General features: G+C 35.4%; 1 protein-coding gene across 1 annotated transcript in view; it reads right to left on the bottom strand.

The window, feature by feature from the left end:
- LOC122831672 (glutamate receptor ionotropic, kainate 3) overlaps positions 1-17,207 on the bottom strand; it is a 120,511-nt gene that overhangs the window by 31,435 nt on the left and 71,869 nt on the right. The window contains exons 5-10 of the mRNA XM_044118043.1: positions 16,157-16,210; positions 12,728-12,898; positions 11,089-11,232; positions 6,497-6,604; positions 4,184-4,297; positions 43-246 (exon numbers count right to left, since the gene is read on the bottom strand). Coding sequence (XP_043973978.1) covers positions 43-246; positions 4,184-4,297; positions 6,497-6,604; positions 11,089-11,232; positions 12,728-12,898; positions 16,157-16,210 — 795 coding nt within the window. The remainder of the gene's footprint in view (positions 1-42; positions 247-4,183; positions 4,298-6,496; positions 6,605-11,088; positions 11,233-12,727; positions 12,899-16,156; positions 16,211-17,207) is intronic.

Below are 17,207 nucleotides of genomic sequence, written 5' to 3'. Positions count from 1 at the left end.
AGTTGAAGCAAGAGAAAAAAAATGATATAAAGCAAGACTTACATGTTCTATAAGTTCCCTAATCATGCCATTCCACTGCCCCTTGTCATCCTGTGAGCCATATTTTCCATCAGGCACCAGGCGGATCTCATACGTGAAGCCCAGGATTTTGGCGAGCTCTTTCAGCAAGTCGATGCAGAATCCTTCAAAACGGTCGTTCCCAACCAGTGCCTTGTCAGACTTCTTAAGCATGACATATGGCTCCTCCTGCACGGACCCAAAAGATCAAATGAGAAGCAATGGTGAGGTCAGCTTTTTCAATTTGTTTCAGCACATGCACCTAATTGAAGAAAAGCGGTCTGAGCTGACGAGTCGCTGTAACACTTAACAGATAGTGGCAGCAGATTCAAGTTCAGTGTGCAGCTACAGAGACTTAACATATGAAAGGAGGTTGAAGTTTTTCCCACACAGAAACATGGAATAACCAAATGCTAAACTCTAATAGGCCTATACAAACTAAGCATATTGATGGATATTAACTTATTTAGCTGGTGATACATTGTAGGCAGACGCTGTAATAAACTGTGACAAAGTCCCTTAACCTGAAACAAAAGTTCATATCTGCTTAAAACTAAAAATCAGCATTCAACTATGAGTTAAATCAGTGGTAACAAGCGTAAAAAAGATAGAGGGCTATGTACAACCATGAGCAAAATACCGGAAAAAAGTAAACTTAAATTCTGTGTAAAAAAAGACTGACAAATAGAATTTAACAAATAAAATAAGTACATTTAACCAAAGGGGGTTGTCCTTTTTTTTTACAACGTACAAGAAAAACACATTCAGCAAAAAAAGGCAGGTGACGTTGTTAAGCTAATGAGTGCAGGCTAGCTGTTTGAGCACAAAGGCCAACCAGTCACTGGCATAAAATCAGTGACTGATACAAGTAATTCTTGTATTACTTTATAAAGACCAGAATGGCAAATGGGTATTATTTGCATGAAAAATAAATATACTTGGAGTTACACAATTCAGAGATTTGTTTTTAAATATTCAATATCAAAATAACTAAACATTATATATGAAAGTAACAGAGACAGTGTTATCAGTATAAAGGTGTCAGAAGTAACATTTTCTGTTCAGTTACCCAACAGTCTTTAGAGACCTGCGATAATCCACCTGACTGATCACACTTTGTCTGATTACAGAGGGAAAGCAAAGGTGAAAAGGAACATGAACACGATGGTGCCTTCATAAATTGTCAACATCCTCCAAAGGACAGCAACGGTACTGTTGCCCAGCACTGTTCTGAATTGTTAAATTCAGATTTAACAATGACTAAATCTGAATTGCTCGTAAATGATTTCCTTTATTTGGTGTTTGTTACTATTTTCCTGCCTGATAGACATGCAAATACTCCTGCACATTTAAAAACATGTCGGTCCATGTATGCAAAAGTAAACTACAATTTATTACACCCAACTGCCATTGTATAATTTACTAACTGAGCTCAGAAGCAGAGTAATTCATTCTCTTGTGAAGGTACCCCATGCCAATGTGCTTTGTCAGTGGGCGTGAGATACAAAAGAAGAAGGGGGAAGACACAAAGAAGAAAACCATCAGGAAATTATCAATTACTGGAGAATCAAGAGTTAGTGATATACTAGGGTGCACCCAACCTATATTTGTTAATATTTATTACACCCAAAGCAAACAACTTGACATACTCAAAATTCAGAAACCAGTTTAACTATTGATGTAAAAAAATAGAATCATCACAACAGGTCTTCTTTTTAGTTAGCTGTGCTTGTTTTTTTTTTGCAGTTTTTTATTATATGCTATATTTTTTACTTTATTTTTATAAATAAAATGTATTATATTTAATGTTTTTTAAAAAAATGTGTTACATTTTTTAATACATTATCACCATTTCAAGAATGCAAGTCAAGAAATGCTTCACATAAATTGGTTAATAAATAAACTCCCAGAAATGATCTATGCAAAGAAGGTATTACTTTTTTTGTCTGCGAAATCGTCCATCTAAGATGGGCTTATTTGCTTCTGCATTTAAATACAAAAATATTCTTTGTGAATCTGGTGCAGAAATTGAACAAACAAAATATTTGCAAAAAATGAAGAAGGATACACAGGTTCCCAAATTTTCCTTACTGGGTGTTAGCAAAATGTCTCTGACTGTTCTTGTTTAAATCTATTTGGATATTATAGAAACAAAACTGCCTTTTAAATAAACAACGTGACATGAGTACTTGATGACAATGCATTTAAAGAGCAAAATCCTTGGCCAGAAACTTAACTTAAGTTGTCCAATTAACTTGATCAAAAAGTTTGCATGTTTAACGAGAAGGCCATTACCATCTGTTTCTAGCCTTCCTGTTTATGCAATTCCCCAAGGTTTGGACTCAAATCAAAGTCTTTATACCAGCTCAACCCTTCCAGTCGCAGCATGAACGTGCACAACAAAAAGAGGAGGAAGGCAGGCTTGCAAATAAACATTACAGGCAATGGAGTGCAAACAATTATTGTAAGAGGAAAAACACATTAAGTGCCCTAATCTCTACTGCGAAGTTATCAGTATAAAGCTGTCAGATGTCTTGCTCATGCATCACTGAGAATCAGTGTGATGCAATTTCATTACACTACGAGGGGAGATTGATATTAAAATATAAGCTCTTCTTAACAGTTTGAAAGTTTTATGTTCCTAAACTAATGATTCCCGAAGAAACTGCAAATGAAGAAGGCTTGTCAGATCCAAAAAAATATATATTTAAAAAGATAGAAAGAAAATTGAAGCTACTTAACACCACGATGGCATAAAATCAGTGACTGGTGCTGTATCGTGGTTCAACATTAGACCACTTAAATCCTTGTTAATTTTCTCCATTCTGAGACCGAATTAATATAGATGGCACCTGATAGGCAATAATTATTCCTTACCACAATCCTGCTTGTCATAATTATAGCTTTGTGGCTCAATACAGGCATAATAACAGTGTTTATCATTGTAACTTTAAGGCGTGTGCTGGGGAAGGTCTGTGCCATCACCTCTGTAATAGCTCCTCCACAGACACCAACAGGAGGTGACAGAGCTAAGGACAAACAACAGCAAGTAAATGGCAATGTGGGTCTAAAAGAGGCACTTTCTAGGTCTTTTGTCTGAACATGTAATTAATGCTCATTTATAGTCTCACTTGCTCCATTTGTTCTGCTTTCTTCCTGATCTCTACTTCCAAAACCTAAGTGTCCAGTGAGCCAAGTTGTTACAACATACAATTCAGCAAAAATATTACCCTATGATGATAGTAGACAAACATTTGACTTATTTTTTCTCAATCAGACAAAACAGTAAAAGCATTCCCTGGTTAAGACTCAAACCTTTTAGACATCTAGAAGAGGTGATGACCATTTCAAACAGAGCATCAGAATGAGGTAGAAAACAGATTTAAGTGAAATTGAATGAGAAATAGACGTTTGCTCCAGTCAAAGTGTTTTACTAGGATTTTCATGAACAACCATCTATCAAGTTTACAGAGACTAAAATAAACATAGATAATAAAGTGAACAGAGAGCATAACACCCTGCAGAGGCCCTTTACATGGCCCTTAGATTAGCTAAAGAATGATGAGGGGAGAAGCACATGAAATGGGTTTTCATGGCGTTGGAGCTCCATCCAAACTTTACTGCATCAAGAGCAATGCAAATTGTGAGATGTAGATGTGTAAACACAACACTATGCACCAATCAACTCAGGAATGAGAAATCACTCTTCTCTGTCTGGTAATCAAACCGACGAGTCTTGGTTTGGAAGCCATCAGGAAAGTCGTATTGTCAGACTTTATTATACCACGTGTAAATTTTTGTCAGGGCATGGGCTAGGTCCCTTCATTACAGGGATAGAAGTACACAAAGTAAAGTCTATAAACACATAGATGAATGAGTTTATTGTTTAAACCCAACAAAAAACTATGGGGATGAATTAGAGCGTAGATTGTCATTCAGGCTATCTTGTCTAATGTCATTGCCTGAGCTTAAGTGCTCCCTTAAAAGGCAATACAGTGTATTAAAAAATATTTTTGAAGTGGATTTTTTTTTAAAGAATACTAAATATGTTGATTGCATTAAACCTGATTCCTAGCACATCATCAGTAAGAAAAGTAGGAAGACATGGTGACATCTTGTGACCTACCAGAATGGTGGTGATGACAAGAGAACGGTTAGACAGAGAATCAGTGATGTTCATCCCTTTTCGCTTCGGCACTTCCGTGATGTTAAGACCTCCTGACACACTCCACTTCCCCACCTGTAGAAGATGAAAAGTGTGCAAGCTGAGTGTGCTGTGTCTGTTGACGAGCTATGACCTCCACAAACTCCCCCGCCAACTGTTTCCTGCATTAGTGCCAGGTTGAACACATCTCCAGCAGCATTAGATGATTGGCTGTGCCACCTTTTATCAGCAGGCTAAGGTGCTCTGCAAAGTATGGATAGTCAAGAATATACACTGATAGGGAAAAAAAAAAACATGTTGGGTAAACCACATAATGATAAAATTCTTCGAATAGTGTTATTATTTGTCTGAGGTGATCATAAAAATTCTATTGAACTACTAAAAACAAACCATATTACCTCATATGTAATTATATTATGAGGGCTCTCAGTTTTAACAATATGTAAGAATGAATGAAAAAAAGACAACTAAATGTTGAGCAGGACATTAACAAACACAATGCTTATTTTAAATCTTACAGCTGATTTGAAAAGAATACAGTAGGAGAAAAAATGGAGCTTGGATTCCATTGTGCGAGTAATTTTTCTCTGCAGTGTCAGTGAGATAAGCAAAGTGATTTGAGCAAATAAAAAGAAGTTACACATGCAAGAAGCCTTAAGGCAAATAATTCAGCACATTGTAGAAACACACTCTGGAACATATCATTAGCACAAATAGTCCTGTGGCTGTCTATAGCAATCTGTGTTTGCAACTCAAGCTTTCCACCAAGCTCTCCTCTGTTTCCTCTATTGCTGCACTCCGAGCTTTTAATATTCATTGGGATTTGTGCTTGAGGTGAATCCATTTAAAGATGCTCACCATCCAACACACAGAGACACAAGCACACACAAAAGCATGAAAAATGCCTGTTAATGTCCTCCCTGGCTAATCCAGGGAGAGGCATATGCTCTAATTTGAAAACCACATTAGTTACAGCTTGTCTCACAAAACCGAAGAGGACTCCAGGAGAGAATTTAAAAATATCAGGATGCTTTCCGCTTTGCAAAACTCCTTCTAATAGTATCCAATTACAATTAGTTCAATTCATTTAACATGATTAGCATGAATTAGTAGATTCAAAAGTTATTTTCTCATGCAAATACACAAAGAGCATTACACTTAATTCACCATCCTGGGCATGCTCTCATCTACCAAAAGTGACACACTGAGAACCTGTTCATAAACTTAGGCTAATATTCAATTACAAGGGATTAGTTGGGAATAAAAAAAGTCCACATCTTAACAGGCTCACCCAGTTAAAGCCGATTCCATGGATATACGAGTAAGGGAAAAAAATCCAGCAAACTGCAGCAGGCTGTGGATCAATGCTAACATGCCTGAGTGAAGGATTTGTCAAAAGCACAATAATAATACGGCATCAAATAATTTTTGCAACGCTTCAGTTTAAATGGCTGCGCGCAGGACAAGACGCCAGTTAAAATGAAAAGAATTATTTCAAAGCTCTGTTCCAGAGGGTTACAAGCTGAAAAGTCCCTTCTATTATACTGTAGAGTCCTAAGCCTTTAGGGAGTTTTTGAAGAAGTCATAATGGGACTCATCCTTATTTTATTAATTTATACTGTATGAAAGCCACTTAGCAGATAATAGCTGCTGTAGTTGCCCTCCAAGTATAATAAAATACATTCTACAATTTTGCCCTGGTAGATGTTGTTTTTATCTTTTCGTAAAATGTATTTATTCATTTTTGTACCAAACACCATTTAAGAATTACCTCAAATTATCACTCAGAGAATCTGCTATTAACACCCAATTGTGTAGCCCAAACAATTTATTTTATCATCTACTAACTTACGGTATGTTTATGTTTTAACTCCCAATGCTCCTCTTACTAAGAAAGTCAAATTATGGTTTAACATGCTTTAATGTTTCAATATTTTAAAAATATCTGAGATTAATACAGAAATATGTGAAACAGAATCTAAAGAAAATGTTTTCTGTAGCTGCAATCTCAAGACGAACATCTACATTTATCTTAATAAATATATCATCAGTCTACTTCTAAAGACGGATTCAAATTGGAGTGCATACATACTTTATTGTTTCAAATAATGAAATATAATTTGCAAGGACTGTAGTAAAAGCCGATTATATTCACTCACTGACTGCAGCTCTATCCCCCATCCTGAGTAAGCATACAGCCTCAGTGGAAAGGAGCAGCTTTCCTTTAATAGAAAGAAACCCTCAGCACAACCCAGTTGGGTGAAACAAACTCACTTTTTCAAGTCCATCCTCCTTTAGACTGACGATGTCCAAGTCAAAGTCTGTACGTAACCCAGTTGTCTTGTTGAAGGACAATCTTCCAGTCAAACCATCCCAGTGAGACTGAAACATAAAAATGTTGCATATTAATATTAAGGAACATTTGAATTATATCAGCACTATAGCAGATTTATTTTTAATATGGAGGCTAGAGTGATCCATTCATCCATCTTTCTATCATCTGCCCTACTTGCTACAATGTCATTAGGAGGTGGAATGACAGAATATATTTGCTTGTTGGGTAAATTGCAAAAGCCTTGCCTAAATGTAAATTTTACACATTGTTTTTGTTCTTTAATTTATTTTGTAGTATTTATATTTAGCAAATACTTTGATAGCTCAAATACATAAAAAGAAATGTACTTCCTGCCAAAAAAAGTGCGCTTTATCTTCCTGCTGAAAATAAATTCACTCCCACACATACACAGACAGACCAAAAGCATAAACACAAACTATACAAGCTGCATTTCCTTTTTTTAATTACATTTTACATCTCAACGCCTTCGACACATTTTCCCTCCAGACTACATAGTTAATTAACAACAATCTTCTTTTGCTTGATTCCACCCGAAGGAGAAAAAGCACGACTGCCCCCTATTATGATTCCTTGATACTGGCACCCCCCAGAAATGACTGCAGGTGCAGCCACAATAGTAGGCTACTTACCTGATCCTCTCAAATGTAAGCCATCTGTAAGCTTGTATGATACTAACGGCTGATGACGTTGCCCCTGAATTAGCATTTTGATTTTTAAATGCTATACCAACTAAAGAATGTGTATAAATTAATGCTTATTCATAGAAAAAGTGATTTCTAATTAGGCATCAATGTCACTCATCCTATCACAGTCTCTGATGTGCACACTGGATGTTTAACAGGTCTTCACACAATAAGGCAATCAATCACTGTGTGTCAACCTATTGCACTTTACTAATATTTAAAACCCATTCTGTGACAACCTCACAACCAGCTATCTGTCCAGCCTCTACAAGCTATAGCTTGTTGTGCAAAGATCAAACCTTCAAGGAGAAATCTGTGACACTCTATTTTTCAAAATCCTCCCATACCTCATTCCCTCTGGCCTATTGCCACCCAGGTGGGAGGCATGTTCAAACAGCTTTAATTCAGAAAATGACATATACTACGCCTCAGCCGTATCACATCCGGAGGGCCAATTCAACCTTCAGAACATGTCACCCTCTGATCTTGAAGCAAGTGTAAATCAGCGGTGAGTTAATGTTTTATTACCAAACACTAGATGTTTGGAATTTGTTTAACCTTTATCAGTATTTGCTACTGTTTTCCAACATAACTGCGAAAGAAAAATTGGCCAACAATACTTTGATGTTTACTTAGTCTAATTGGAACAAATAAACACCAGACATTGTTGTACAAGCATGTAAATGTTATGCAAATAATACATTTCTGGCTTATCTTTTGGCTGGAAGGATTGCCTCTAAATCTCTAACAGTTTTTTAAAATAATCTTTTATTAAGACTAATTAATATGTGGAGGTTAACATATAAAATACTTACAGCACTGATTCACATATTGTGCTATTCCTATTTCATTTGCTACAGTTATCTACTCAATCTGATTAACTGTATTCCAACATTGAAACTTTTTTACAAATTACATATTGCCATTTTGTGCCAACCAACGTAGACTGTGGTCATTTCATCAGACAGTGTTTTATAAGTGGAAGGTTTTGATCCGTCCATCAAATATTTATACCAGATTATGCTTGCAGGGCTGCAGCCTTTCTCCAGCAATACTTGTTTCAGAGTCTATGTAAATGTGAGGCATTTTCTCTTTCAATGTTAACTAAATGTAGAATTTTGTAATCCAGTTGAAGATTAGTTACAATATAAAGCAAGATTTAACACATTTTTTTATTTTTTTTTTCCCACCAGGGGGTCTTTTTGTGGGCTCTAGTGTCCCTTATCCAATAGTAGGCTGACAGGAAAAGGGGGAAGAAGAGGGAGGAAGACATGCGGCAAATGTCATCGGGTCCGGGAATCAAACCCGCGACGGCCGCGTCGAGGACTGAGGGCCTCCAAACGTGGGGCGCGCTACCCTCTACGCCACCGGAGCACGCCCCTTAACACACTTTTTGACAAATTAAGGCAAGCACAAGCAATTCAAGAATCAAACAATTCTACCCTGTCACGTTCTTGCCTTTTATTTTTTTAAGTAAAATGTGGACTCTAACTTTAACAATACTCTCAATAATTTGGAGTTACTGTTTATTAATATTGAAACTGGTCTTCAGGAATCTGATGCTTTTATTACCTTGTAAATAACGAGCAAATATATATACAAATTTGTGTAGCTATTTGCTTGGCTTTGCACTTGGAAGCACACATCTTTTTTTCAAAGGCTTTGTGAATCAACTGTATGCAAAATACAAAGTTATTTAATTAGTGCAAAATCCTTGTAATCTCTTATGTTATATGCACAATCTATGTCCTTAGATGCTGTTTAAGCAAAGAAAAACCCCTCATTACTGCAAGTCTGAACATGATATCCCATATGATGAAAAGTAAAATTAGTGTCTCTGTGAACTTACAAAGATAGGCTGTTTTAGCACACAAATATAAAATATCAGCGTGCACGGTTGCAAATACCTCAAAGGCTGTAGTGAAGTGCACCAAAATCACAAATACCTTCCAAAATCCTAACAGGTCTCTTTTTGTATAATTCAAAGACCTCAGGAAAATCTTGAACATGTGTGCAAAGAGGCTGTTATCTTGAGAACAGAAGCTGGATGAAAAGCAGAAATGACTTGAATCATCCCACCTTAAGTATCTTTGCAGGTCAGACACAAATGATACTTTGCTTCATATTCACTGGAGTGAGCATAGGATTTGGACTACGCCAATTTCAAGCAATATATTGCTTGGACATATGTGAAGTTATTGAGCCAGGGATACCATATAGAACTATCAGGCTTATCTCTGTCAAAGATATCAACTGGTAAAAGGAAATTCTAGAAAAACCCACAAGCTGTGTCCATTCAAAATATACACTTCAGCTACGCTTTCTATCAATGCTTCAGGAAAAGATAAAAATGTTTTAGCATTGATTCTCCTTCTGTTTACCAATCTTCTAAACATTTAATTCTTCATTCTACTATTTAGGTAAAAGCAATGCAGTAACTAAGTTTGGATTCATGCAGCAGTACTTTTACACAAGTCAATAGATAAACTGCACCACCACTTATCTGCACAAGAGATGCAACAAAAATTCAAACGGTTCATTTTCCCCCAATTAAGGTTAGTGCAAATCTGAGTAACAATGAACAATGACACTTATAAATGTTATTACTGAGTAAATGTCATTTACTACTTTTGGTATTAGGAATGTATTTCCGGTAAGGTAATATACGTGGAGTAATTGTAAGAAGCTGCTTGAAAAGAAATTGTATTTTCTACAATATGTTGAGATATATTTGTGCTTCATTCAGTGGATAAAAGTAAAAATTTTACCAGTTAACAGGAAGTCTGAATTTAGTACAGCTACTCCATTTAAAGTAGCCGTACTCTGAATGGAGTACACTCAGAAAACTCCATGCATATTTTGACCATGCATGGGACTATGCATGGTCAAAATTTCACTAATTTATGACCATGCATAGCAGTAGGGATTTAGGTAAATATTTTGAATACTGTTACAGATCTTAAAGAAAAACGCAGAGATCAAGATATCTAGAGAGATAATGTGTCTGAATCACATCTCAATGAAGGCTCAGGCGGAACCCTACAAAAAATAGCATAAACAACGTTGGCTGAAACTTCTGATAGCATGGCAGCAGCGCAGAGATCTTTCTGTCAACATTGGATGGAAAAGGTTGTCAGTAATTTTTTCTGACAAAATGAATAATTCTTGTGAAAAATTACAAGAATTTTCAGTAACACTTCATTTAACGGGTTGTGAATAAGACTGTGATGACACATGACATAACACCTGTCATGAACATGAGTAAGTCTTAATGAATATTTATGACTGTTGTCATAAAGTGTCATTTGATAAATCATGACACTTTTAATACAAAGTTGACATTATTCAACCTAGTCATTAACCTAGACAAAAATGTCTTTGTTATGACAACTTGACATTAACCAAGAAATCATGATCTGACATAAATTTGTTATAAAAGTATTACTGATTAAACTTTAAAAACTTTGTAGCTTTATGTTATTAAAGCTAAAGTAAAGCTAAAAGCTAAAGTACATCTCTCCTTTTCTCTGAGGCACTGTCAGATGCTTATGTTGAACATGATAAAAGGTAATTTATACAACATGTGCCTCCAAAAGGTTATGGCATGTTTTATCCTCAAAAATAGGTTGTGACTACAGAGAAATGATGAAGCTGACAAAAAACTGCTTTGATGTGTGAGTCAAGCTTAGTTTCTCTCATATTTAGCTAAAGATCTAAATAAGATGCAGTTTCTAGGCTCCCACTTCTGTTCTCTGGTTAACCACTCAGTGTGTTTCAACATAAATAACTGAGAGTAAAACAGCAGCAGGCCAAAGGTGACCCATCACCTCTTTGATGAAACTCATGAAGCGGCCTCCGAATCTCCAGGGTTTATGTCGGTGGCACTGCAGTGAGTTCACAGTCATCTGTGGAGCGTGCTGGTATGAGACGGACACAATGTGGACAGCATCATAGGTCAGAGCTGCATCTGTCTGGAATAAGGGGTGAACATTATTTCAGCTGGTGGCTATAGAAAATATTTTTTACACTGACATAACACTGAAAATCCAATTCAACACAGACACTATTAGGGGTAGAAATTAATGCACACCACAAGCCAAATACAGGGACATTTATCTGGTAAATTTGGCTAGGTTACAATTTAAACAGGAAAATGGCATTTAACTGCTTCAACTGTTGGGTGTAGAAATGAATGAGAGCTGCTATTAGATTGCTGTTAATGCAACTCTTTTTGTAAGAAGAAGTGAATAGCAATTTTGTGTGACATTTGTGTCAAGAGGTGACACTGGCAACCAGTCAAAATTTGTGAATAATGTCAACCTGTCAGAAAAAATAAAAATAAAAAATCTATCAGCAAGAGAGTTTCTTTGATTTGATCAAAAGTCACAATCTGTCCAGGCTGATGGTATACAGATTTCACAAATGTAAATCAGTCTTACAAGCCACAAAATTAATTAATTATAAAATCTTAAGAAAATAATGTACAACAAAATTAAATTTATATATTAAAATCAAGCAGTAATATAACAAAATGTGGAAAAAGAGAAATATTGTGAATACTTTTTGGATACACTTCATATTCTAAGAATAAACACATTTCATGGTATCTTCTAAAACATGACAAGCAACTTTCATAAAAAAGACAACAAATTGCATTGTTAGTTATTCTTTTAGAAAGTATGGTTGTGACCGTTTTCCCTGGAATGGTGTGTCTGAATTTGTTTTAAGTGACAGCAGTCAATGGTACATACTGGACTTCAGAAAGATTTAATGCCAAATTCTACTTCAGACTCTCAGAATAAATCACAAATTAATAATTATCATTTTTAAATAACCCAGACGTTCAGTAAAAAGGTAAAATCTTGAGTATATTGTGTTTATCCCAGCTTGTAATTCTCTAGTATTTTGTCTTCTCCAAGTCATCAAACAGATGACAAGAAACACATGAAATAGACAGTGTCTTGTTTTTTGTAAAGACATTTTATGTTCTTAACATTGTCTGCTGTCAAGTCTGAATGGGCAAAATTACTGGCACTGAAGGTACCTATTCTTTTACAAGTGGGAATAATTTAGTTTCTCATGATTTCATTAAATTTCTGGGTCACAATTCGATTCTAAATGAATTTTCAATTTCAAGTGATTTTTCATAATGATTTTTGTTTCAGTTTATCGGTGTGCAGATAATTCTCGTGACATAGATGAATATAAGCCAAAATAAAATAAAACAAAATTCATCTTCAATGATTGTGTAATACTGTATGCACTACTTTTAAAACAAATCAAAATATCACGCTTGCCCATTCTGCATTTCAATTGTGGAATTTGAAAAATATTACAAAACAATTAATGAAAAATAGTACCTAATAATTATTTTTATTCACGTCATAAAAATTATTATTAGATATGAAAAACAAACTGAATATGTTTCTGATTTTGTAGTTTCTAAAAGAAATTCTATATTTATACCGTCATGATGCCTTCCAGCAGGCCTGAATCTGGCTTAGGTGGAATTTGCCTTTCCATTGACCATTTCTCCACAATAGATGCAACCTGGGGATTGTCCACATTGAGGATGCGAAAGCCAGTCATGTTGACACCACAAAAGCGATATGGCTCAAGATCAATAGCCATCAGGTCCTTTTGAGAGATAGAAGAAAGAAATAAAAGATTGTTATGCACTCAGACATTACTGAACATCTTGTGTTTGAAGTACATACTCTGCATCATTTGTCCTCATATAGAGATAGATTTGGACAGCATCACATAAAAACAAAGAAATATCTACGACAGAACAAAGAATTATTTAAATTTTGCATTATAAATCAAATCAGACAGAGCACTACAGTTAGATTTCTTTTTCATAAGATTGTCACATTTATATGAAAAATGGCTAAACAGCCCAAGCAACAAACATCCCATTAACTTTTTCCTTTTTTATTTGGATTTAAAAAAGGCACTCTTTTAAGGCTGGGAGATTATTAATTATTTGCTTGTAGCTTGGAAAATTAAAGAAAACACCCAAACAAATCATTTGTTTTGTATCATATTAATATTCAGCTCTTGCATAGCCTTGGCATCTTCAACAAAAATAAATATGAATTCAGTCCGAGCCTTTGTTATTTCTGGAGCAGCAATTGTATCTGATGTGTGAAGTCCCATGTTGACACACGTCATGTGAAATTGGGCCGTGGGGCTTGGAAAAGACATTTGGATGAACATAGATATTTCATTAGCACCCTGTGGTGTAAGAGACAGGGGACGGAGAGCATGTCAGACATTCACTAAAGAATGGTCATTGTTACCCTCTGATAAAGCTGCCTATTTCCTTCTTTTAGCATGCAGAATAATTTCTCCTTTCTAAATAAAGTTAGGTAATAATTTATTATTGCGACTAATACCAACATCTTTTGTGAATTCCACATGAATTGGACAAGTAGAATTGTACATTTACATCTACATTTGTTCTTTACCCGTTTTTTATATTACAGAAAGTCAGACAAATAAAAAACCTTTGAAAAGTTCTAGTTTACTTTTACTAAAACTAAGTATCATACACACAAGCACACACGCAAAACAAAACACAAACGTAAAATGATCCTACATTTGCCTTATACAGAATTTTTTCTCCAGTTTAAGATGCTTTGAGAGAATGCAAAAGTGTTACAGTAGAGGAAAACATAACTAAGTTCTTAGCTTAAAGCTCTCTACGATTGCTGTGGCAAGACAAGAGCTATGACAGTTTCATTTCAAAGGACAAGGAAGTTATTACCCCCATAGCTCTGTGGTTTTGCCTTTTCACGCTCTAATAAGTCGGCACTTCCCTCACCTCTGAAGATAAAACATAGACATCAGTGAACTCCATCGAGAGGAAATTGTATTGCCATGTACACCGTGCAAGAATTCATTACTTTGGATCAAATAAAGTTGCCAGGTATAATCTTCTTAATGGGATATCTATCAGTAAGACACCATATTGCAGTTTTAGATAGGTATAACACTGATCCTATCAAGATACTCATATCTTATGTGCAAAAAATATAGTTGGGAAAATGCAATAAAAAAATGCATAAAAATGTTGTTGAATACACAAAAAGACAATACAAGAATAAAAGATAATTTTCAGATCTCCATATTAAAGCAAAACACCTCTACATGAACATGACACACCACATAACAATGTCATTTCTACGCTGTCAACTGTGAGAAATGACACACATCATATCAGGACCCCTGTGTCATAACATATTATCACAACAGACTGGCCATGCCTGCAGAGACAGTGAGTGCTCAAGAGAGTCAGGAGACAAAGACAGTAACAGAGGGTGAAAGGAACAGCACAGAGCATGCTGCTTTGTATTTCAGTTCAATCTGCTGGTTCCCATTTAGGTAGGGAGAACAGCAACACCCTGCAGACACTTGTGTTGAGTTTTTTTTAAATTCTATCACTCAAGGTGAGAAGGTCACTGCTATAAAGCCAGTTATTTTAAGTAGTTTACATTATTAGCATTAAAATTGTAAATAAAAAAAGAACTGGCTGGAATTTTTGTTTGTGTAGACATTTCTATTTTTAGACTTTGCACCGAGCAGGATTTAATGAAGTTCATCATAAGACAGTGTCCTCATTCATGTGGATGATTTACATTTTCATTGATTTATAAATCATCATCAACAAAATTAAATAAAAATATTTAACCTAAAATAAGTGATTGCATAAATATTCACCCACTCCATGTCAGAAGTGTTTGAACAGAGTCTGTGCAATCAGGTTTAAATCATACTTGCACATCTGACAACGCAATTTTACTCCATTTTTCCAAGTGTTAAACCTTTGTCAAATTGCGTGGGCAACCCAAGTCCAATGCTTCAAGTCATTGTCTTGCTGAAAGTTAAATGTTCTCTTACAGTTAAAACAACACATCTGCCAGGATTTCTCTATATTTTGTTGCATTTATTTTATCTTCCACCTTTACAAGAGCTTCCAGGGCCTGCGACAGAAAAACCTCCCCACAGCATGATGCTGCCACCACAATGCTTCACATTCAGCGTTTATTTTTTACATCTTGTCTGGTTGAGAAAAAGCTTAACTTTGGTCTTGTCAGACCAAAGAACATTGTTAATAATGAGTTTTCTTCAACATGGTAATGGTGGCCATTATTAAACAGATAATGGATGTTTTAAACACAAGAGTCTTTATACTACAGTCTATTGAAATGCACTCAGGTGATTTCCATTCCATTCATTGTTAGAGTACCATCAACAATTGGCTGGTCCTCTGTTGAATTTGGTCAGTCACTTTAAAAAGGGTGAATATTTATGCAATAACCTGTTTTATGACTGATATTTTTATTTAATTTTCATTATTTCATACAAATAAGCTTCCATTGTTTTTGAATTTTTGCCATGAAAAATAAGTTTTGTTTATCATGAGTTTTGCTTTGTAAAAGAAACAAAAAGATAAAACATTCAAGGGGTGAGTACTTTTTAAAGGCACTGTGCATGTTTGTAGTCTGACCTGTAATTTGTGCAGTATGATGTTTCCTATAGGTTGAATTTATTCATTTCACATTTTACCAAACTTGTCATTATTTTATCCGTTTATTTTAATTCCCAAAGCAATAGGTCTAATCTTCATCAGTTTACAATGATGAAACATTCAATTTTTAATCTCAATCTGGTGTTTTGTGGTATTTTGAAGACTGCTGTTGGCAGGCCTATGAAGCAGTGTTTATCACTGCAAACCTGGGACTCCATTGTGCCTCCAACTTGTCAAACTAAATTGATGTTATGGAGTGGATCCAAACTCCATTGGCAATTAGCCACTATTCATGAAAAATTCTAGCGGAGAAGAGATGAGAACAAACGAGACTATTTGCATTAACAAACATGTTACATTACCAGAGTGGTGAAGATATAGTGGTAATACTCTGTCATCATCCCCATGGTCTGGGCCTGGAAGGATACAGAGACAAAAACATGGAATTAAAGGTGTGAATGAAATGAGCTGGGGCAGGGAAAATTATTATTTTGTCATTTGAGAGTGTTCATAATCCCAAACAGTGTCTTTACAACAAGCAGTCCCACAAAGATTCAATAAAAGAGCCAAAAATTGATGGAGAAAACATTTGTTTTAATGAGATTATTGACGCTTATCATGATAGTTTTCCAAGCAAGATTCCGCTACCACTGGCTAATGTTTCTTAAGCATAAGCAGACTGTTGATTTACTAGCATGTCTTTAATTATTTTCTTTCTATTTAAACAGTTTGCAGATGGTTTGGGGCATTTGATGCCACCACAACAGAGAAAAGAGTTTCCATTCAAGGGCTTACTAGTCTTTGCAGTATATCCAAACACTCCATCACTCTGACTTGTTTCACTCCATCTACATTCAAAGCACCGCATCCACCAATGTATCTGTGCTTTCCATTCTATTGTACCATGTGTTACAAAAAGACAACAAAAAAATCCTCTCAAAACTCAAGGTTATGCAAACGAGATGTTAAGTCTCTGAGGAGAAAATTCACCTCTGCAGCTAAAAACATCAAGCCAACTACCTGACATTGAAACTTTGTTTTATATATTTAATTCATTCAAAGGTTATTATTACTATTCAATATCTCCATTCAGACTCATTTATGGAGAATGGTGTATAATTTAAAAACTTTCTAGTCACCAGCATATGTGCAAAAGACACTTTTTTTTATTATGTTAGAAGTTAGGAGAATGGGCAAACTATTTTATACAAGGTAGTGTACAAATTAAAGTACATTAGTACATTAATTACTGGCTTAATTAACCACTTCTTCCAACCAACAGATGTAGAACACCATCTCTGAAAGCCCAACATGTCAAATCTAGAAGCAAATGTTCCACGGCAGCAGATGACCAAAATGAATGTTACTCCTGTTAGCAACGGAAAAGAAACTGAGACTACAATTTATAGAGGT

The sequence above is a fragment of the Gambusia affinis genome, linkage group LG05 (genome assembly GCF_019740435.1).
Source record: "Gambusia affinis linkage group LG05, SWU_Gaff_1.0, whole genome shotgun sequence".
NCBI classification, from domain to species: domain Eukaryota; kingdom Metazoa; phylum Chordata; class Actinopteri; order Cyprinodontiformes; family Poeciliidae; genus Gambusia; species Gambusia affinis.
Note: the sequence above shows the minus strand (reverse complement) of the source record. Positions and strands in the feature narration are given on the sequence as shown.